Source organism: Periophthalmus magnuspinnatus, chromosome 1 (genome assembly GCF_009829125.3).
Source record: "Periophthalmus magnuspinnatus isolate fPerMag1 chromosome 1, fPerMag1.2.pri, whole genome shotgun sequence".
In the NCBI taxonomy this organism is placed as follows: Eukaryota; Metazoa; Chordata; class Actinopteri; order Gobiiformes; family Gobiidae; genus Periophthalmus; species Periophthalmus magnuspinnatus.
Window position 1 is genome coordinate 11976229 of NC_047126.1, and position 23589 is coordinate 11999817.

General features: G+C 42.5%; 1 protein-coding gene across 1 annotated transcript in view; it reads left to right on the top strand.

The window, feature by feature from the left end:
* LOC117373067 (B-cell lymphoma/leukemia 11A-like) overlaps positions 1–23589 on the top strand; it is a 31345-nt gene that overhangs the window by 1937 nt on the left and 5819 nt on the right. The window contains exon 2 of the mRNA XM_033968926.2: positions 336–725. Coding sequence (XP_033824817.1) covers positions 336–725 — 390 coding nt within the window. The remainder of the gene's footprint in view (positions 1–335; positions 726–23589) is intronic.

Genomic DNA, 23589 nt, shown 5'->3' on the forward strand with positions numbered 1-23589 from the left:
ATCCAACCCCTCAATGTCTAACCTTGGTTCATAAGATCCCAGCACTTTTAACGAAATGGGGTCCAATCATCTTGAACTCAAATTAGAATCTATTTTTTGATTCTCAGAGGTGTTAGGTTCATTAAAAAAGCTAGATTGGCAGCACAATAAAGAGGGTCAAGCAACTTAATCGTTTGACTGCTGCCTGCGAGCTCATTGTGATAGTCCTTATCGAAGTTTGCTAAAAGTTCTTATGCACTTTTACAATGTTTGACCTTATTTCCTTTTTGCTATATTTGATTGACACATTATTCCACAAGGCCTTTCTCACTTCTGCTTTGTTTTCACGCACATAGCTGAACCGCTATCAGGCGTCCCACCGGATGAAGACTCGCAAGACTCCTCAAGGCTTGGTGTGGCTCAGGGTGGACCTCTCAAAGGGGACCAGGACCTGCTCACGTGCGGCCAGTGTCACTCCCGCTTCCCCCTGTCAGACATCCTGTTGTTCATTGAGCATAAGAGACGGCAGTGCCACGGAAGCCTGTGTGCAGACAAACCACTGGACAGGCCGCCCTCCTCCCCCCTCGCCTCGCCCATGTCCACGTCCTCGTCCCACTCACGGACACAGCTGCACCCCAGGAGGCCGTGCCATCCCGTGGAGGTAGCGGTTCAAGTGTCGCCACACGATGAGGAATGTTTATCCGCACCGTTGCCAGGAATAATCCCCAAGCAAGAAAATATAACAGGTAAACAATAAAAAGAAACCCAGCTTCAGGAAATAGTGGTAGTAACTTTCAGTGTTTGTTAATACATTGTGAATTTAGAACTAGCCATACTTAACCACATGAAGAATAACCTCCCTGAAAATGATTGTGAGAAAAGGAAACATTTGCAGACATGGAAAAAGCCAAACAAAGAGAGATTATGAGAGAGGAGCAACGAAATAGTTGGTTTTGGTGCTGCTTCACAGATGTGCTCCGATCCTGTGGCCTGGACTGTCTCTGTCATGTGGTAGTGAGGGCCCTCTATCTCTATCCCTCCCTGGCTTATTACACTGTCATATCTCCAGCTCCCACAAATATGTGCCTACGAACACTCACTCCGATGCTAAAATTAAAAAGAGATTGAAAAGAATGTAATTACGCCAAGCAGTCAAGAAAGCGGCGTTTATTTGTGGAGTCACTAATTGTCAGTGTTTTACTTTGATTTGAGTAATTAAGGTCTTGGTAAAGAGCTGCTGTGCTTGTCGGCCGTCCACTGGGGCTTAATGACACTGTAGCGCAAACAAGCTCGCTTCCCTTATGACCGGATTTACAAAGCACCATTTTAGTGTTTATTAATTCTAGCTGGAGCCAATATCATGTGGCAAATAGCTGTTATTGTTCGGGTCGTTCTGAATTCATTTGAGGCAATTTCGAGCTGAGTGTGAGAATAATATGCTCTTCTGTACTGTATTCGTCAGGCATTTTAAAGATGGCCGACCCTGAGTTTTGCTTATGTCCTGTTACAGAATGACCACTTTTCATGAGTTCATTTTACACTGCTTGGACCTCACACACACATGGATTTTGCCTCTCGGCCTTGTCAGATGTTTGAACAAGCTCATTTAGATCATCACCAGTTCACATGATATCATAAGGTCAGCAGCATTGTAAGAAGACCATTATTTATAGACTTGTTTCTAGACTGTGTTTCTAGATGGCTACATTTTGCTTATGAATAAATTAATTTTGTGTAGGATTAGCAAGTTGTGGAGAAATAAGATGCAGCTACAACATAGATCAAATCAGTCAAATGCAAAAAAGCTATTACCACCCCCACCCCCACTTTCTTTTTTTCTATGCCAAGATTGATGGATGGAGAGTAGCGGTGCCAGGACGCCACCCCAGTGCCCATATGTTTGCTGCCATGTTCTCTCACCCGCTCCGTACAAGGATGACACTGACAACATGCATCTTAATACACATTAGGGATGCTACTTGTATTACACATTTATCATTATTGCAGTATCAGCTAACACACAATTCATATCAATAAACTAAATGAACAGCGATGATTTAGGCTCCCAATATGTTCCAAATCATTTTTCATTATGTTTTCATTTTAAGATTTGGGTAAATACAGTTATTTTTATTCAATCTTATAATTGTGTGTGCTTGTCCAAAGTCTATTTAAATAATACATTTTCCAGATTTGATCACATTTCAGCGTAGCTACTGCATATCATTTTTTCCAAAATAGTCCAAAAACATCTCACATCTCTGCTAGGGCGGAATGATGTGGGGAAAAAAAAACTAATTAGATTTTTATGTTATTAATTTTTTTTGACAAGCATTGTGATTGCAATAGATTTCAGAGTTCTTATTTTAAACACATCCAGAACAATTGACAAAAGTGAACTGGCAAACTAACACAAGAATCACATTTCAAAACATGTTTATGCAGATCTAAACTACAGAGTTAGCAGTTCTTATGCAGAATGAGAGAGGGTATTTTGTTATTGTTGAAATGATGGTACTTCAAATGTAGTCTTTGCAATTTGCTAATTGCATCTATTCAAATAGCTATTTTGATTTGATTGCGATTAATCTTGCAGCCATAATCTCTGCACTATATACAAAGAATAGCATGCACTTAATAAATGCATCTTTTTATATGTGATATTTCCATATATTTCTAGCGAGAGCTGGTTAAATGTGAAGATAATAAATTTGTTGGTCTGTGGGGTTTTTGTTCATGGTTTTCTTCTTTAGGAATAGCTTCCTTGCGTCTAGTAGCCTTGTGGCTGCAGCTGGGGCTAGAGGCTGCAGTCTGGAGCCGAGGGCCGTTACAAGAGGGCAGAGAAGCCTGTGTGCCATCATTTGCATGATAAACAATTTAAGATATGCATAGGGACACCAGCGCTTGTCTCCAGATTATGGATGGCCCAGAAAAAAAGAGCAGATGACAGTTTCTCACACAAACCACAATGTACGCTGAGAGTGATTTACTTAAGAGCATAAACTTTCATTAAATGTTACTCATACCAAAAGTGATTTACTTAAGAGCACACACTTTTATTAAATGTTACTCATACCATAAGTTCAAAGCTGATAAGGCAAAAATAGCTGTATGTTTTGCGTATTTTATTATTTATTGTTATTTTTTTTTAAGTGATCGAGGCACAAGTGTAGTAGAAGAATTTTGTTATTTTGACTGTAACATATTGCATTACTGCCTAAATAGAAGCATTCATATCTCTTTTTTTGCTAAGAATGAATTAGACTATTGTAGCCGCTCAAATTGAGCACAATCTCCCACTCTGGCCTTTAGTGTGTAACCTGGGCTACCGATCAATACTGAGTTCATTATGCTAACCACCTTTCCTTGTTTTTCTTTGGAACACTTGAGCACTGGAAGAATATTTCCTTTAGCCTTCTTGTAGTGGCTTGTCTCTCCTGTTCGTCCATGTTTATAGTGAAGACAAAGGTATTTAGCAGGCTCCTTATTGGCACCGTGCCACCTTTCTCCGAACCTCTCTCCCGCTCCCTCCCTCCCTCAGCCATTCTTTCATAAGTGTATACACGGTGGATATGTGTCGGGCTGAGCAGATCTGGGGGGCTGGGCAGTGTGTGGCCAGTCTGTGAGTGGAGGGGGTTGAGGTTCTGTGGTAGCGTTATTGTTTTGTTTTTTTTCTATTGCCAGGGTGAGTTCAGGCATATGGGCCACAGCACAAGTTCTTGTGTGGTGGGTGCCTTTTGTTTGTGTGATCACTTTAATTGATACTGAAAAGGCACAGATGCTGGCTATTGCAATTATTGGAGACCAGCTAATATTTCTACATAAACGTTCCATTGTCCACTATAGTAATTGATTCTAATTTGATCCTACAGTTGAGACTATGATAAGATCAGTCTATTTTTGGCTTGCTGCTCTGCTTTTTAGTGATGTGTGGATGTATTTTAGTTTTTCCAGAAGCTAGATAAACACCCACAAAAGTCAGCTGTCTAGAGGGATTGATCAAGCTTTTCTTTTATGTTAAAATGAGCTGTAATGGCTCTGGCTGCATTCAGGAATTCACTGTTTACATCATTGAACTATATGTGAATATGTGAAGTGCGGTTTGGAGCACTTAAACACTTTATAGCCGTAGTGTGTGCGTTTCAGACAGATCAGTGTGTATGCATCGTGGTGTGTGTTTTAGACAGAGCAGTGTGTATGTATCATGGTGTGTGTGTTTTAGACAGAGCAGTGTGTATGTATTGCGCTGTTTGTTAAAGCTTTACTACCCTGAGCTTACAGGCTGAACATGAAAGACTCTTTGACTTGGCAGGCCTCGCCTTAGGACACCCCTCTGTGGACCATGCCAGGCCAGACTTGGCACAGAGCACCAAGCCTAGAGGGAAACACATTCTGAACGTGTATGTGTTTTTTGTGTGGAAGCAGGTATGAAGTATTTGAGCCCTAAAGTGAGATTTTGTGGATTTAGGAAGCAGAAGTTATAGTGAGATGGAGGGTTATGTCTGGCTTTTAGCAACAGGAAGGAAAGTGGGCTCAAAGCTTGTCGTGTTTATACCTAAACTCATAGGAGACACGGGAATTGGTAGAGAGTCATGCATCTTTGCAATACTTATAAGAAGAAAAGTTAGATCATTGCCCAGTCAGATATAAACTATATGCCAAATCAATCTGTTTATCTCTACAAGAATGTAGATACAAGACCTGTTGTGTTGTACAGAAGCTTAGATACATGTTGTGTCAGAAATGGAATCTGGTATAAGATCTGTATGAAAATGAAAAAAATGTAATTTGTTGTGGCCGTTAAAGTTAATGCACGAAATCCTCCCTCTATTGAGACGTTTTTATGTTCAAAATATTGAGAACAACTTTAACATTTTTGCATTTGACTTTCTATCTTCAGTATAATTGTTCCATTTTCATTTTTCAAACACATTTTGGCTCTGCAGCGCAGGCTAGTCTGACACTGATCTCCTGGTCCGGTCTGTTCTCCTGTCTATGCCCCTGACAGCTAGTGTGTTTTTAAGGGCAGGTATGCAGCAGTGTGTGTGAGCTGTCCTCAGGGCTCCTGCTTGTGCTTCCTGTGTCTCTGTTTGTCTTCTAACAGCCCTGGTACCACCGCCTCAGGCCATTCAGGTGGAGGCTAGTCCAAGTATGCACACAAAACATACGCACACACAACACATAACACATACACACAAGCAGTGTCCGCCCACTTAACCCTACCCACAAGAGTACACAGACACACCTGCTCTTTGTATGCCCCTTGGATGCATAGACAGTGATGCCCATTGCCTTTTGTTTTGTGTGTTGCACTGCGGTGGTGGCCTCACAATGTGTTTTGACTTGATGAAATCTGTCAGAAACATATGATCCGTATTTTCCTATCCCCCTGTCCCCATTCCTTATGCGCTGCTCCTCAAAGCTCCACCAGCAACCTCTGGGGAATAGAAAACCCCATACTTTTTGGTCACATTAGAATGTCTACACCTCTTAAAAGCCTCCAACATCCTCTCAAGCTCATTCTCACTCACTCACAGTTGGCTACAGAGCAAGTATCACACACACACACACACACACACACACTTCCAAAGTCTTTTCAATTCGTACTGTCAAATGAGGCTGGCCAACAGAAACAACCTTGTTTTGTCCACAGCGCGCATTGCAGGATGAAAAAGTATGGTCGTGGCTGAGCGTGTCCGTGCTGTCGTCTTGTCAATAGTGTGGCAGCCAGTCACATCACAGGGGCAGCAGGTCATCTGACAGCGCCAGGGCCTGTCACGCCAGCGCAGGCTCCACCACCTGCAGGTTAATGACTTTATTTTTAGACAGAAAAGGAAGAAACAGGAAAAAGTCGCTCTGACACAGCTGTAGTTTAGAAAGTGGCAAACAAAGATAATAGAGGAAGTTAGTGTGGCAAATGTGGATTGTATGTGGAATAGGACGACTGTTCAAAAGAGTAGACTTTACATTACAAAGTTCTCCCATAGTCCACTTTTCCACTAGCCTTTCAGTGACGCATAGAGTCACTTAAGTTTTGGCTGGTTAATATGACTGCGTTAAGGTTATGTGTGATCCCTGTGCTGATGCTTCTTGGAAAGATAACTCTTTGTTTCAAGAATTAGGAATTTTAAGGTTCTATCTGCGTTTTAAGATATTGAGGTTTAAAGTTCTGACCACAAGAGAAATTGTTTTTTGCTCATGAAAAATTACCGTTAGATAGAACCTAATGCTAAGGGGGCCTCTTGTTGTAAAAGAGAATCCAAATGAGTTTTCAACCTGGTTTAAAATGTATTATGTTGTATTATGTATAGCTTGTACCTTTAGTTTATATAAATTAACAAAAGGAAATATTTCAGACTCATTTATAGTTGCATTTTCTCCCCTCCAAGTTTCATATAAGTAAGAAGAAAAATAAGTAGAAGTTTTGGAAAAGAGGCAGTTTGTCCAGTTAAAAATGTATTGTGTTGTACCGTGTTGCTAGTGATTTAGATAAAATGTTAACCCTTGACTTTGTAGCGGCCATGTCTATATCAAAAATGATATGTATATATTTATATTATATGTATATATTTATATCCTAAGTTCTGAGATTTCTGCTTTTCAATGAGCTCCCATAAACTATACCTACAGTAAATGAACAGTTCATACTCAAACTTTTTATCAGTTTAAAGTCTTCTCACTCTGTTCTCATCTATTGTGACTATTCTGCGTGTGCAGTGGCAGGCCTGTATTGCTTTGTCTTCTGATAGCTCAGGGGCCATGGGAGAGCTGCAGAAACGAGGGCGTCCCGTCAGGCTCTGGTCACTATCTGGTCCTGCACTATCTGTCCCGCCACAGCCCTCAGCACTGGGCTCGGCCTCTCGCTGCATGGCTGGCTGTGGGTGTGTTTGATAGAGCAAGAATACGTGTGTGCCTTTTGTACGTGGGTGGGTGGTCGTCTACAGCTGTGTCTCGCCAGCCTTATCAGTGTGCCAGGAGAGATAGAGCGTCGCAGTGGGCCCCAGTGTCTGACGTTACACTGGTGAAAACTCACAGCTTTCATGTAGTGTATGTGTGAGATATCCGACTTGCATTGCTCTATCGTTGCACTTCTTTATGTGTGTGTTCTAATCGTTTTGGTTTAATCCTTGGGGGCTTTGTGTTTAAGAGCTCATTGCCGCCTAATAGCTTAACTGTACATTTGATCTCGCATTTGAATCCCACAACGCTTAAATGATGATCACGAGATAGGGTTGTTCATTCATTTTTTTAAGAGTGTCTTAAATTGGGTATTAGAATCACTTGAGGCAATGCAGGGCTTGTGGTGTACAGTTCTTTGCTTTCATTCTTACATGGAAAGCATGCGGGCGCAAGCCAGGAGCAGGGCACAACACAATCACTTGAGCATTCATGCATAAATACACACATACTTGCACCCCCTGCACAAAACTGACCCTACCCCCCCTACCCCCACACACGCTCACACTACATGCAGACACACACACTCACAAACACACGTATGCTCATAAATGCTCTCTCCTGTCCCAGGCACCCTTTACTTTTGCAGGCTGAATCTCACTGATAACATGCTGGCGCCCTCATTTAAATTTGAAGCGCTTCTTTAATCTTCAAAGGCCTGATTGCTTTATGAATATGCATGCACTGAGCTGACTCTCAGTTCATTACCTTGTTGTAAATTCTAATGACCATTAGGGCCCCGCGCGGTAATTGCCAATTGTTTTGCATTTTTGATTAGCCCATTACCAGAGTGCATTCTGAACATGTCTGCCCCTGCTGCCTGCCAGGCCGAGTAAAGCGAGAAAGGCGGTGATGAAGGCGAGAAAAACAGAGGATGGAGAAAAAGTGCAAGGGCCAGAAAAACACAAAATCATCTAGTGGCTCCAAATGATTTGTTTTTGAAGGGTCTCTAAAAGGGAAGCTGATCTGCTTGCTTCTTGGGGCAGAGGTAGAGCTGAGTGCAGTTGTGTGTAACTGTCTTGTACATGTATATGTGCTGACTGCCGTCTTGACTGCATGGACATGTCCAGGTTTGCGTGCGGTGCTCTGTGTTGGCTGGGTGGAGTGCTCGGAGTGATGGGGAGGTTCTTGCCAGTGCATCCCAGTGTATGCCTGTATGCCTGGGACTTATGAAAGATTGATGCCTCCAGCAGAATGGCATCGCCCTGTTACAACTTGATAACAACTAATGGATAATTTAGCGGGCTAAAACCGGCAGGCCATTCCCCCCTCTGCATCTCACTGTGGCTCCAGAGGACAGCTGCTGGGCCTTGGTGCTGCTCACTCAGTGCTGCCGCTGCTCGGGCTGTGTCAAAGGGACAAGCCAAAAGAGGAGGACGAGGGACTGAAACAGGGAGGACAGTGTAATAGTGTTTGTGTGCTTACCCTGCAGCGGACTGGCAGTGTTAAGAGGTGATTAGCTCATGTTACAGTTATTAGGAGGATTTTACTCATATTAAATACAAATGCCCATTATTTTCATCACCATACTTGCAAATCCAATCCAAATTTATTTTTATATCACATTTATCAACACAAAAGTGACCAAAGTCCTGCACAGAGAACACATCGTCAATAAACAAGCATGTCACAATATTTGTCATGTGTACAAATTCTTTGCAATAATGGAGAGATTTAGTTAATTTAGTTGTAGTACAATAAAATTTGAGCTGTTGATGGTTGAATAAGGGACTTCTATGGCAGATTATTGTTTCATACTGCTATTTATTTGTTCCAGCTCAGGCCGTTTAATGTTATTGTATTTTAAAATATTTTGTGCTTCAAAAATGCCGGGAGAAGAGCATAAGTCTGGACCAACTACAAAGTTTCATATATACAAAATGTAAGGTGTAACTCCTTTTTCCTATTTTTTTTTAACAATTCATTCCCTAATTGGATTCTTGTATCTTTTACTTTTTTCTAGCAAGTTTCCATAAGCTTTTGCTCTAGCTTGCAAAAATTCAGTACAGATATTTTCAACATCACAATTGAATAGAGCTGAGTTTCCCCACTAGAGGATTCTGTCCATGTGGCACTTTCCATAGAGAAGATGATGTGAATTATTACCGCCGAAATATCGCAAGACCTTTGTTTCTTTCTGTCTCCCTTAGTCATAATATATCCTTCATAAAGTCTAGAGTTTACAGTGAGTTGGACCTACTGTCAGTCTCTTATTCCCAGACTATTAGGCTGTTGACAGTTTGGTTAATCATCGTGCAGTGTGTGACTTCAGGGGACTGTGAGGGGTCAGTGGAGTCCTGCTCTCCAAACCATAGTGAGAAAGAAAGAAGCCTTATTAGGAGGACAAGTGGATTTTCTCCAGTTTTGCAGACACAACGGGCCAACTGTCCAGTGTTCGGCTAGAGTCTGTACCGAAATTTAAGTTAGTGAACTGGCAAACCGGTGAGGGTCTATTTTGTGTGTGGAGCTAGGGAGACACATTGCATGCAGCAGCAGCATGGCCTGCTATGGCCAGAGGAGTTGTGGACAGACAGCATGATAGATGGCTTTGTTAAAGGGTCCCTGGGTGTCCCCTGAACTTGAAGCACTGTGTTTATCTTGAATAGGAGACGCACACAGTGTAAGGGGGCAGTGGGTAGGGGAGGAGGGAGGGAGAAAGGGAGAGAGGGAATGATATAGCTTTCAGGCAAAGGGAAGGCAAGGGTCTGTATCTGGGCAGGCCTGGCTGGGGGTTGGGGAGGTTAAGGGGGGGTCGTGAGCAGGCGCGGCTGTTTCAGACACACACAACAGAGGAGCGAGGGGGAAGGGCCGGCCTCTCGTAGCTGTCCATTAACAGATGAACTTGGCAATGGTCCAGGCCTCAAAGGTCTGGAGAGGCACATACACACACATACACACGCACACCTCTGCTACCTGCCCGCTGCGGACCAAACGCCACCCTCTTGCTTTCTGTCCAGAGGCGAAGAAGGACACATCTCCGGTGCACCTATGTCAGAATGAGTTCAGAATGGTTAGCCTTGCGGGCCTAAGAGCACATTCACAGACAGGCTCTCTCTGTTGTGTCCACTGTTAAAGACAAGGAAACAGAGCGCACCTCTAACCTGTTAGGCCGCAGGACAATACAGAGGAGAGGGAGGAGAAGCAAGAGAGCGTGGGAACGGAGGGATAGGCGAAAGGATCCCGTCGTAAACAGGGCGGGAATACTTGTGTGTGGCTCTGCTCTTGATGGAGCAACATGAGCTTAACAGTGCGCCTGCTATTGTGTACTCAAAACATTACAGCAAACATGAGAGTTGTGAAAAGTGGGAGGGGAGAATTTGATCTGGAAGATGCACATAATGGACTGGTGTATTGAGTAGCACTGAACTGTGTCAGCTTCATACATAGGTCATGGCATATAGTATGACTGAAATGGGAATTGTATGTCAAAATATTTCATGCAAATTGTTAATAATTCAATGAGTCCATCAGACTTCAGGTGCAGGTAGTCATGTTAGTTTGAGCTCACATCAAACTGAGTGTGTAACAACTTGAAACATTCTATACAACTTTATTACTTGCACAGTTTTTCTTGTGTGAATAATGTGGTAAGACAGTTCAAAGAATGTTTTAAATTTGCCATAGAAATGAATTGTATTTCTTTCCCTTTTAAAAACTTATATTACCACGATAGAGAAAAATAAAGTAAGCTCCTAAGGTGTCAAAAATAATTGGTATCATTTCACCATTGCACCTATATTATTTGATGTTATGGGATTATGAATGAAACCCTGAGTATGCCCCACAGTGACATGTACCATTATAGAAGTTGCTTATTGTAAGTAGAGTGATAATGAGGTGACGTGTGGTTGTCATGGGGCCTGTCTGGACCTCCTGCTCTGAGTCAGGTTGGTTTCAGACACTCCTGGTGCATCTCGTGTCAGTGGCGTCTGCTGATTGATAGAGTGGCTCTCCTCTAGTTTATAACATGCATGCTGGGGGGCAAACATGGATAATGAATCCGTGCATGTCTGTGTGCGTGTTTATATGTGGGCCCATGTAAATGCATGCAATCTCATTTGCATTTGCTTTGCATGTATTTCACACATGCTCACATTAATTTGTTATTTAGAAAGAAGGTTCTTCTTTTCATCTTCCCACTTCTTTGGTCTTTTCTTCCAGCCCTCCAGCTCCTGCTCTATTTCTCAGAACCGTGTTTTCTTTTCCTAAAAAATCCTGCATGGCTACTTTAGAGCTAATGCCAGTGAAATATATTGCTGGTGTGTGTATGTGTGATGATGCCGGTTTTATAATGCCCCCTGCACATTTGCATATGTATATGTGCAGATTGTATGAGAAGAGCTCTCACACTTGGAGCAGTTGGAGGGGAGGGTGGCGGGGGCTAGGGCCCTGTGACTGCTTTCTGTGCCTGTGTGTGTGTGCTGAAGAGGGGGTCGCACTTGTGCTTTCACCCCCCGAGACAAAGCCGGCCACTGCTCCCAGATGGTAGTCTGCTCTGTCCGGACATGTGTCTGGTCTGTATGCGTATGTGCATTTATAGACACATACAAAGGGAAAGTGAGAGGACAGTGGCAGACGAGGCCTGAGTTAATGCACGAGGCTCTGCAAGTGTAAAGTGTGTACATATGAGCAGTTTGTAGACACCCAGACACCCATTGTATGACTTTTTATGGCCAAAGCAGAAATGCATGTCTGCTTTGTGGGTCATGTCTCACAATGAATAAAATGTACTAAAAGTAATGGGACAAAATGATGTCCTCCACTAGATGTTACGGTAAGAGTCAGGATTAAGCGTTCAGCACACACAGCATGATACACACAGCTTCAAATAGCAGTGCAGGCTATGGTGCAACAATGTAAGTGAATATTCCTTTATATAAGTACTGAAATGGCATTATGTTACATGAGAATGCAAAGTATACTATAATCTATATGATCTGCCCCTCAGTGTTCAAGTTTAGGGTAGTCAACATATGAAATAAATATTAACTGAGGAACCATTTCATATTGCATGTCTTCAGCTTTCTATAAATCCCGGGGCTGTATGTATCTGAGACTCACTCACTGACCTTGATGTTTGTTTTCCTTCTATAGCAAACGTAAACAGAGCTGTTGCAACTATCCAGACTCGACCTATCTCTCCCCCAGAGCACAGACATACTTGAGCCAAATTAGAAGTGATATTGCTCAGTGGTCTCACTTCCAGAACTGCAGTACTGGCTTGCTTTTTCATTCAAACTTCTCTTGTCCAGGTAGTGCTTTATTATCACACTAGAAAGCCCTTGTGACAGCCCTTTACCCCGCAGTTCAAAGTGCCAAGATAACTATTCGTTTATACCTTTATTGAGGTGGGCCCTGCCTCCTGTGCCAGTGCGTGCCCAGATCTGGCAGCTCCTTCCTGGGCTGGACGTGGCCCACGCTCCCCAGGCTCTGGTTCTGCTGCTCTTTGCCAAGCACCGCAGCCAGATTGCCTGTAATGGGCCTGCCATTTCCTTCTCATCATCTGTCAGCACTCTGGATCCAACTGCAGGGTCCAAAGAGGGCTACCACTCTCCAATTAAAAAGGTTAATTTGCCCTGGCCCGCCCGCCCCCCTACACCCACCAACGCTGTTAACTATGTCTCCATTAGTTACGCTTTGTGTTTTTGTCTTGCCTCTTGTCAATATATATTTTTTATTAAGTTACTTTTGATTGATTATGAAAATAAATCTGTAATGAGACACAAAACATTGTACGAAGGGGTTAGGTGATCAATAATCCCTGGAGGGGCTGTGAGCACACACTGCCATAGTGTGAATGAGTAAAAAGATATGGAGTTACCGGATGTTGTGGCATTGACCTTATCTTTAACCATCTGTTTATTTATACTTTGAAAACTATTCCTGTCATCGTCTTATCTGAGAATCATATTATGCAATAACTATATGAGCTAATAAACAGCAGCAGTGATGGCTGGTGGTTCGACCCCTTCTTCCTCCTGTACATTTTGCTATTGTGCACTTGGGCAAGACAATTTCTTTGCCTCTTGTGCCTGTGCCTACATTGATGTGTGATTGGGAAAATAGTTCCTTGATAAGCCCATTGAACGTTCAGTGTTTTTTGTACTTTTTAAATTAAGATGGATGAATTAATAAACATCTAAAGTTACAGATGAAGTGAATGTAATTGTCATCTGCAGTCCCATATGCTTTTACCATTTTATTTTATCAAGCAAGCAGCATGTTAAACTTTGGCTATAGGCTAGAAAAACTCAACTCTATAAGGTCAGTATAGTATCCACACGTGTTCATGTTTGAGTTAATTGCTCCATTCGTTTATACAATTTACTAGTCAACACCGACAGAAGGATTACCAAAGAGATCAAAAATAATATTATTGTAATGTGATTAAAATGTAGAACTTTATTTCATGTTGTGCTTAACAAACACATTTGAGCAATTATGGACATGACGTTATTAGCCTAAAATGTGGGCAGATTTTAATAAAGTGATGGTGGCAGCTGCAGTGTCATCTGGTGTTAAAAGTAAACTGGCTTGCTAAATGAAATTGCAGGTCACTCGTCATAGTTTTAGTGATTACCATAAGCTAATGACTTGGAAGGATGAACAGGAGGTGGAGATGGAGGAGGAGAGGGAGGGAGGGTGGACCGCAGCGTGGACAGTTTTTCCATGTATAAAATGTCTACTATGTCCACTGAGAGAGATAGTATTAGAGATATTTTGCCGTTATCCGAGAGGGTGCTTTTAGGCCTGTGTTTGAGTGGCTGACAGACACTTGAGTTTCTGCAGCAGATTAAGTGAAATTTTAGCAGCTTTTTCTTGGGCTCGGGCCATAAAACCACACAAAGCAGCAGCTGCCTCTAATGTAATGTAGAATGGGCCGCTGCAGCTCGAGCCTGTCCAGTGCGCTTTTGTTTTTCTCTTCTTCTGCTCTCCAAAGCTTTTACAGCAGTCTTGACAGCTCCCACCGCACTTCCCCTCCAGATAATATCCTTGTTCTCTCACTGCCCTTAATTTCTCTTTTCATCAGCGGCGCAAAGGTGATGAAACTGGACGAGTGCAATAAAGGCCATGTGTTTTAAGAGCAAACATATCTTTTTATGTCTTTATGCGCAGGAGTCAAAGGTACAGAGATAGCAGTCGGCCCGTCTAAAGTGCTCCCTGGCACTTTCCCCTTTGGGACAGTCTGGAGCATATCAGCTGGACATGTATGGAATGATCCTATAGGGGCTTTACAGTGTGACCTTGTGCAAACCCAAAGTTCACTTCTGGGAATGCAACACAAGCAGTCGTTGAGTTCGACGGCCCGGCGACCTCAGTGTCAGGCTGCCTCCAAATGACAGCAGCCCTGAGAACCTGAGTCTGCACTGGCAGGGAGTGGAGCTACATTCCTGTCCTTCTATAAGAGACATGAGAGAAGAGGGCACATGTCCTGTAGCATGCATACTGTACAACAAACATGAATGTGAGGTCGCATCAGCATATAGAGCATGTTTTGTCCTTCTATGGGCCTTTTTAATGAGTAAACTGCAGCATTTCCTTGTGTAAAATCTTTATCGTCAGTTGAGTTGTCTGAAATGCACAAACATCTGGCTCATAAACCTCAGGTGATGCAGTGGAGATCTGGCTCCAGGTTTTCCTTAATAAGTCATTAATCCCCATTTTCACACTTCATGCTGCTACTTAGCTGCTAAGCTGTCCAGACATTCTGCTATTGAATTGCAAAACTCCTGGTGCTCTATTGGAAAAAGGACAGGCCAGCGCCTGTTGAGGAATGTCTGAGTGGCGGAGGTTTTTGAGCAGAAAAGGTGTCTCTGAGATGGACTGAAGCTATGGTCCAGAGTCTGTGTGATCATGTTAGCACTGTCCTGCAGCTGTCTGAATAAATTCCTCTGTCACCAAAGACACACTCATCAATTTGACTTAATCTGGTTGTACTGATTTCTGGTTTGTATGCAGCTTCTTAACCTGTTCTTTCATTTTGTATAATGGTGCTTGGTTTGGAGTTTGTTATATTACAAGTAATATGAATCTTCTAATATGCTAAATATATAGGCTTCTCTGCTACATACATACACAATGAATTAAAGAAAACCCAGTGACCCAGTAGAAATAGCACTTGCTCTCCTTTTGCCACCCTCCCTCTGCACTCCTTGTACCGCTCCCCCTCTTTCCATCCCCGGGGTAGGTGGCTATAGCCCCCCTTATAAACATAGTGATCTATAGGAGCCCTGGATCCAGACAGATTTTTGGCATGGCCGTGCAGGTAGCATTCCAGCACGGTTTGAGATCTTAGGCCCTAGCCTCGTTAAAAGCCTGATTTATGCTCTACAGCTGGGCACAAAGTAACCTACAGGTTGGCTTACCTTAATTAATATCACGCTCTCTATTGCTAGGACCTATATGCATGTTCCTGACACACCTCCGGGGAGAATATAAGTTAGAGGGGTGTACATGCAGTATTTCTACTGGCCAGTGACAGCGTGGGTATGTGCTGAGACCAGGCAGCTGCGTTAAACATTATTCTTATAGGGATTTACAGTGGCACAAACTTAACTGCCCGGACATATTGACACACATGGAATTTGGCTTGAGCAATAATCTATATCAGGTCTTCACTTAAATGGTGCTGTTAATGCTAGTGTGTAAGCTAAACAGTGCGTCTGAGTTTAATTATAGTGTATTTAGTTTGCTGCACTCTAGAGATGTGAAAGTGTGGCCTACCATTGTCAAACACAGAAACTAGGCATGCACAATATATCGCAATTTAATCCAAAAGGCAATTGGAGCTGGCTGCAAATATTTACATGATGGATTGTCCTCTGCAAGTGCACCTGCAGTGTGTATTCTGAAACGCATGGGATTCTTCTGATAGTTTATCAGGTCATATTTCAGTATTCTCTTAAATGGTAATGCTCCTGAAGTTAACAATTTGCTGTCGGAACAGAATCCCACTTTTGAAAAATATTGCAATTGAAATACTTTTGAAATTGAAACTTTTTAAAACAAAATCATACTGCCCTATTTAATGTGCTAACTACACATTTACTCATCTATAATTGCAAATATACAGTAATAATAATAAACATTTAATTAAACCTTTTCTCATTTTCAGTATGAATGGCATTTGTTGAACTGTAGCCTGAAGTGACTGCAGTTATAGACGGACAGTAAATATTTCTTGTATTGTGAGCACTGCCTGGCCTTGTCGCGTTCTTCTTGCTTCTCTCAGATCATCCTGAAGGGTTGAATTAGGACTGAACAGGAGGCCATTTTGCAATTTTAATCATGATTTGGAAAGCGTTTGGTGTAGAAAAGTGTCCCAGCACTGTTTTCCTCGATGAATTAATAATGGCTTTGGGAATGGAGGGTTGGGTGAATGGAATGGGGGAGGGCAGAAGGTCTCACGGTTAGTGGCTAAGTGCTAGGTACAAAATGTGGACTTGTGGATGTGGACAGAGCAAGGTTTAAAGAAATTAAGCTTAACTAAAATTATTCTGCCACAGGATAATGAGTCAGTAGTGTTTGCTCCAAAGAGGCCAGGTAGGGCATCTGATGTAAGGCATAATGCTGAAACTTTTCCTTTCTTATCCTAAAACTTGGTTATAGATAAAAAGGAAAGGTCCCTATAGGCGCAGTACCACGGTTGCCTTGTGCTCTGACAAATTGCCTCAGTGACTTTGAAGGATTGGTCAAATGCATCGAGCAATTTCCCTTCAGTAACATTAAAGAATACCTTAAATTGTTTCATGCTAAGAGGAAAATGATTTAGCAACCCCGTAAGGGACAAGCCAAGAGAACAGATCTTAACTTCCATTTTGTGTTATGACTTTTAACTAAGGAAGATGGATTTTCCTGGTACATCTGACCCAAAGATACCCTCTGAATCTAAAGAGTCCAGCTATTGATACCTCCTTAACCACTGGAAGGCCGCGCGCTCAGTCACACAGAGCAGATGGGACGCGTGCTCAGCCCTCAGCCTCCACAGCTCGGGGCCACGGGACACTCCAACACACTGGCCCTTCTGTTTAAAGTGGCCTGTCCCTCCGCAAAGCCCCGCGGCTCCTGTGCACAACGAGCTGCTATGGTTGGCCTGAGCTCACATGCCCTAGTCCTTTCACCCCAAGGTGCTGGGACACAGTGAAAAATAACTGCATGTTTAAAACAGCCTTTGTTCAGTGTGATCAAAATGATGGGCTCTGCTTGTGGGCCTGGTGTACACTCAGGATGTGCTGAGGAACAAACAGCCAGGGTCATCAGAAGTTGTCCGAACAGAATCAAGCAGTTTCCAATAAGTCATGCATCAAACTGTTTTACAAAAGAGCCAAAATAGCCATGCCTCTGTTATCCATATTATATGTGTTAATGTAACATTTAGTTTATTACTAAAAGTGATCTAAATATACTTGCTCTCCTGCTCTCTGATTATGATACTGCTCACTTACAGCTGTGTTTTCATTCTGACTTGGTTAAACCAGGTCTTAAACCTGTTTTTAGTTTTGTGACTTATAATATGAACAATTTGGAGAAAGCTAAAATCTTTTCTTGTGCAGGAAACATGTTATAAATGCAAAATATTAACCTGTGGGTGCAGAAACATTCAAGCATGAAGCTGCACATTTAAGATAAGACAAATGTAAGAGAATTTTATCAAGTTCTGTGGAACACATTGTTATGTGAGTTGTGCTCTGGCCCACTCTGCGTACTAGCTCTGGGCACTAGCTCTGTGCGCTGACAACTGTATCTTTAGTATCTTCTCTTTTTGGAAAAATCAGACCATATGTTAAATGTGATTTAATTAGCTGCTCTGAAAGTGTACTTCACTTCTTTTTTACATTGTACTAATTGTTTCAGATAGACGAAGGCACTGGTTGCTTTCACTTTGGGATTGCTAAGAGGATGCTGATAATTGTACTTTATCAAGTTACCAGAGGAGTTTGTTGTTATATAATTACCTAAAACAATTAACAGTTGCTGTAACCAAGATCTCTCCAGCTCCCTGCCTGTATTGGTGCCAGTGTCCTGTTTAAATGGCTGCAGATAGAGGAGCGAGTCATATTTAAAACTCACTGTGGGGGACTTTGCTGAATCTTTTCCAAAGGCTCTGCTCTGGAGGGATTGAAATGCAAACATCTAATCTCCGTGGCCGTATTTTCAGGCTGCCTTGTCCATTTCCCTGGCTGCCTGTAAAACCCAAGGAGTGGGTTTAAAAGCAGGAAGGTCAGATGGGGGTCTGCGTATGCTCTGGTGAAGCTGGATCTTGTCCTGGCAAATGGTATGCAGGCTCATAACGCGCTCCACTCATCCAATAGGCAGAGATGAAACAGTTTTGACAGTGTTGAATGCCTTGCCCCGGGCCTTATCTTCCTGTGCTGCTTGCCCACCTCTCTCCCATGTCTCTCCTCTCCTGATGCTATCTATGGGCAGATTTATGCAGAAATGCACCGTAGCTCGACCTCACCGGTCCCTCTCCATCCTTTCTGCAGGGACGCAGGCCTGTCATGAGCTGAGCTGTGCAGAGATAGTGTGGCTCTGGCGACTGGCCCCATGTCTCGTGGAGGCTATCGGCTCTGTGCTCTTCAAACAAGCCTGATGCACAGAGGAGAGACAGCTGCTGTTTACATCTGAATACTGCAGCGTTTCCCTTTAATCGCAACATTCAACTTGTATTTCTTTGAATTTGATTTGCAGTCATTTTAAAATCTATTTTTATTTTGTCTGAAAAGTACTGTTAATTGAGTGTAAAGCTGTGTATTGGTGAGAACCTGGCACTTATTGTCTAAATGCCATCATATTAATATTAATCAGTATTATACATTTTAACATCACAATAAACAAACAATAAACAAACAAACAATAAAACAATTGATAACAAGAAGATTTCTGCTGTTTAATTCATAACTCTAAAATATCAATGAATGTGACAGTGAGTGCACAGGTGTGTCCCAAGAGTGTACCTGTACTATTCTCCCTTGTATTTTTATTCTGACGCTCCATCAAACACATGAATGTATTCATTTATGTTCTACTAAATTGAGACATGTCTTCTCTGTGTCATAGCTTTTTACTTTGTCCCTCAGAAGATATGGACTCCCAGCTGGGACATTGTGTGGGTCCAAAAATACCCCAGTTTTGATTAAGTCTTTGTACCTGGACACATGTGCTAAAACTGACACTGACTGTAAGCAGCTACTTTCACCCCTTTATTAAATACTCTCCTCACTGCGTATTAAGCTGCTGGTGATCCCATGAAGCCGAGCCTGTTTAAATAAATAATCTCTATGGATACTTACATAAGCATCGGTCCATTTAATTAGACTGGTTAGGCTTAGATACCCAGAGGTGTCTTCACTGTACTATTAGCTAGGATGAGAAACAACAAGAGTGTAGACTCCCACTGTTATTGGCCTAAGCACAGAGCAAATAATGATCTACATTTAAGACACAACTGGCTTGGATTATTATGAGGTCTGCAGCCAAGCACAGAGTGTCCAGATGCGGTCAATGAGGATGGGTGAATGCGTGAACAGTGCAACGGTCAGTTCAAAAGCAGTTCATGTGAGAAAACATCAAAGGGAATAAGGTTACACAGATGAGGAAACACAGAGCAATGCTAATTATAATTTGATATTCGCTTGTGCACAAGTCAGTGGTGTTACTTAGGGGGTGAATGATATCTAAGGAGGAGCTAATAAGCAACACAGTTTGACAGCATAAATTAGTGATAGGCAGATTTATACAAAATTATTATTACTTTAATATTGACAAGCAGAAAATATCAATACTTACAATTTATCGAAGCATTCAATGTTTTAATACTAATTTTTGAGATTCTCTGATAACATATTTAAATGTTACATCAATTCAAGCAGGGATGTGATGCAAACAATTCTTTATGATAGAGGATGTTCATTTGATTTTTATACAAATCTCATTAGTACCATTATCAGTGGGATCTATATGGCAATAAATGGTAAAAACGGCTCATCATAAACTTGAACTTGATACCTGAAATGAATCTTCCCTGTAAAATATTACAGCTAGCCACACATCTTGTCTACAGAGCAAGCTACATATTGCAAAACATGTGGGTCATGTATACAAAGACACATTGTTTGTCTATTGTGTTTGGAGCATGCGTTCACTTACACCTCCGTAATGGCTCCTTAGTGGTTCAGGTGGACTCCTAAATTCCACTGTTGCTCTTATCGACTTTCAGGATAAGGAGAAGGGAACAGGAAATGTAAGAAGTAAGTCTGATTGGAGACAAAGCTACAGCCAGAAGCGTACTTTACTCTGGGCACGGGCACCTAAAGACCACCACCATCTTTATCAGCTGATCTGCCCCCTCCCCTTTGCCTGCACTTCTACTTCGGGTCTCCTCCCTGTACAGTCCGTGTGGTAATAGTGGTCAGCTTCTTCCAATTGTGCAATGTTTAACTCAAACACCAGCCAGCGTTGTAGGGACCACACTAGAAACAGGCAAAAGGTTCACGTTATTGAGACCAGTGCCGTGTTGGTTGGCTCTCTCTTTGTGCAGTAAACCGTATTTCCTGCATTCGGCTTTGTCTCAGGAACAAGTGTTGGCCAAACAAGGCTTTTGTCTGTGGCAAGTGGCTCAGCACACCACAGCACAGTCTGCCCAGCACAAACAAGTGACTATATGAGCCAGGCAGCGTGCGTGTCCTACAGAGTTCTGTAGAAACTATATTGCATTAGCAGCTCACGGGCCGCTTTGGAGAAGCCCGTGTAGTTACTTTGAGCTCTACAAAACTGAGGAAAGGATGGGCATCAGGTGCAATTTACAGTCAAAAGTAAAGGAGGTTAAGGAAATTGTTAATAGGAGTGCAAGAGCGTCATTGTGAATTACAATGCAGTACTGGTTTTGGGTTGTTTAAGTTGTGTGGTGACTTTTAATTATTGTGCTATGGGATTTTCAAATTTAAAATGAACATATACATCTGCAGTAGCACTGTTATTCAAAACAATAATTCAACACTGTCCTAAGGAGTTAGTCTTAAACCACTTAGTCCCCAGTATAAATTCTTAAGCGTTACCCTCCACATGAAGTGCAGCCTTGTCTCCTTCTCTTGCCTCTCCTCCAACCCCTGCGTTCACCCTTCACCTCTGTCCAATCCCTGACTGTGAATACCCTAATGACATAAACAGGGCCATAATCACATTAACTGCAGTTGTGGTCCAGGCATCCTTAAGAGCCATCCTATTGACAAGCCTCCACCTTCCCAAAGCACTCAGCCCAACACCTATAAACACTTATGAATATTGGCAAAGTCCTGCTATTAGCATAATCACCTCTCAGGTAGTGTGAGGGAGGCACAGGGCGAGCCATAGATTTGCACAGACAGTGACATGGAGCGTCCCCTCTGTGTGCGCCCGTTGTGCTGTCCTCCTCTTCTTGTCTTTTTCTATTGGAAGAACCGCAAGCTAATCCTGTTAGCTTGTTCCTCCATTAGCTAAATGACCAATATCACAGAGAGCCACACATGAGGGTCTGTTTATGGGCTGGTCAAGGACAAACCCAAACATGAAGGCCAAGGTAGTTTGTGAAGTTTGTTAAATAAAGTTGTGTAGAAAGAGGCCTCGAGGGTGCCTTGGTGGTCCATCTGTAAAAAAAAACAAAAAAAAAAAAACAGTATGCACACTATACTCAATAATTCACATCTGAATCTTGGATCAACCCGGTCCCCTTGTTTCATGCTCTTATTCTGTATCCAAATAAAGCAAAAATATCGTCAGTATCTCCATTAAACATTTAGACATTTAGTACATGTAGCTTTTACATCAACATTGACTACTGATGGTTCATGATCTGTGCTAATTTAACTTTCACAAACTCACTCTTTGTTTTGAAATATTTCCAAGTTACAGAAAACCTTTACAAAAACATACTATTCTTTATGGAGCTTGGCCCTTTGCGAATCGCCTGTGATTTCGGTGGGCCTTCCTCCACACTTCCCAGATTATATTCACTCCGCTCTGCCTGACGTCTCTCTGCATTAGCCACTGTAATAGCCTCCCCTGCTTTGCTTTGTGCTGCAATGTGCTGAAATGGCTTTGAACAAGTCTTTATAACCCCCTATTCCTTTGCTATTCTCTGCCGCGTGTCTTCCCTCTGTTCTGATTATCCGTCTCTACTTTTCTTCTACAGAGGAATCCCCCATCAGCTCTGTCCTCTCCTCTTTTCTCTACCTCCTGCATCGCTCGCTTCTCCCAAAGTCCCTTCTTTCAGTCATCCCTCTGAAATGGCAGCCGGGTTGTCATTGTGGCTTCTCGTCATTGCTGATCCTATTTCAAAGGAACCTGGAGATCCAGCATTAGTCCTAGCCTCAAACTTGCCATAGACCGAGAAAATATAGAACAGGAAGGCCAGACCATGTGGATGTCCTTTATTCCATTAGAGGACAGCCTAGTTTGTATAAGATCACTCTTTCTTTCTCTCTGCTCTTCTGGAGGGAGAAAAAACTTCAAGAGCATCAAACGCTTTGTCAGAATGTCTTTTTTGCCTTTTGAAAACTGTCTCTCCATTCCTTTGAGGATAGCTATTACAGACAATAGTGGGCTTATTTAGATATCTTCTCTGGCATTGTTGTGAAAGTGGGCATCCTTTGGTCAGGCTGCAGATGCCCATCAGCCTGTCCCCTGTCAGGAAAGGAATAACAATTATTGACTCTGCTTTGGCATGCGCACAGTTAGCCAAATGCCGGAGATGGGACGTGATTACACAGAAGCGGTCACTCTGCTTTTGATACATAAGAAAATGAATCGGCTAGCGCCTTTGAAGTGCTGTTTGGTGGCACTGGCATCCTTCAAACATGTGCTAGGTTGTCATTAGGAAGTGTCTCCTTCACGCTACACTTCATTCACTCTTTCGACTTCTTTTTTCCCCATAATCCTTTGGCGCTTTCTTCTCTCTGATGGACACAGCTGTTTGCACCCTTAGAATCTCACTTCTCGTTTATGAAATGCAAAAAATAAAATCCCTATGTTGCACTGTATGCTGATGTGTTTTGTTTCTGCCCATTATGGGTACAGGGAGAAATGAAATCAAAGTAAAGCAGAAAGGCCTGATTATTGCTGTTTTATGAGCGATACAAGTCTTTAAGCACAGGCATAATGGTGTTGTACACACTGAACTTAAGCCAGTGTAGTGGGCTCATTTTATTTGTGCTTATGAAAAGAAAGACCAAAAACGTGTACGGGCAAATGGCTTTTTTATGATGGAAAAATTCCATAGTGGGTCAAAGCCCCTTGCAGGTGGCAGCAATTAACTGTAATTTTTGCAGATTGTAATGATCCATAATTTACCAGTATACCCCCCTTCCAACTCCTTTCAGTCAAGAGAAAAAGGTTTGCGGAGGTTTGATTGGGTGCACATTTTATGCTGCGTTTTGGTCTTTAAGTAAGATTGTTTGGAGGGGGCTGTGGAAGGGACAAGCACACAACAGTAGACAGCTCATCTGCTGCTCCTCCATTTTCAGACCTGCGCTTCTCTTCTGCGTCTTCACCTCTTTGTCTTTTAGCCACCGCCGCCTTTAAACATGCAAGGCTGTCCATCTCACGTCGTCGGCATTGTGCATACACAAACACAATCTGCTACTGCCTCCTCGCTGCAGCCCCGCTTTAGGTGCAGTG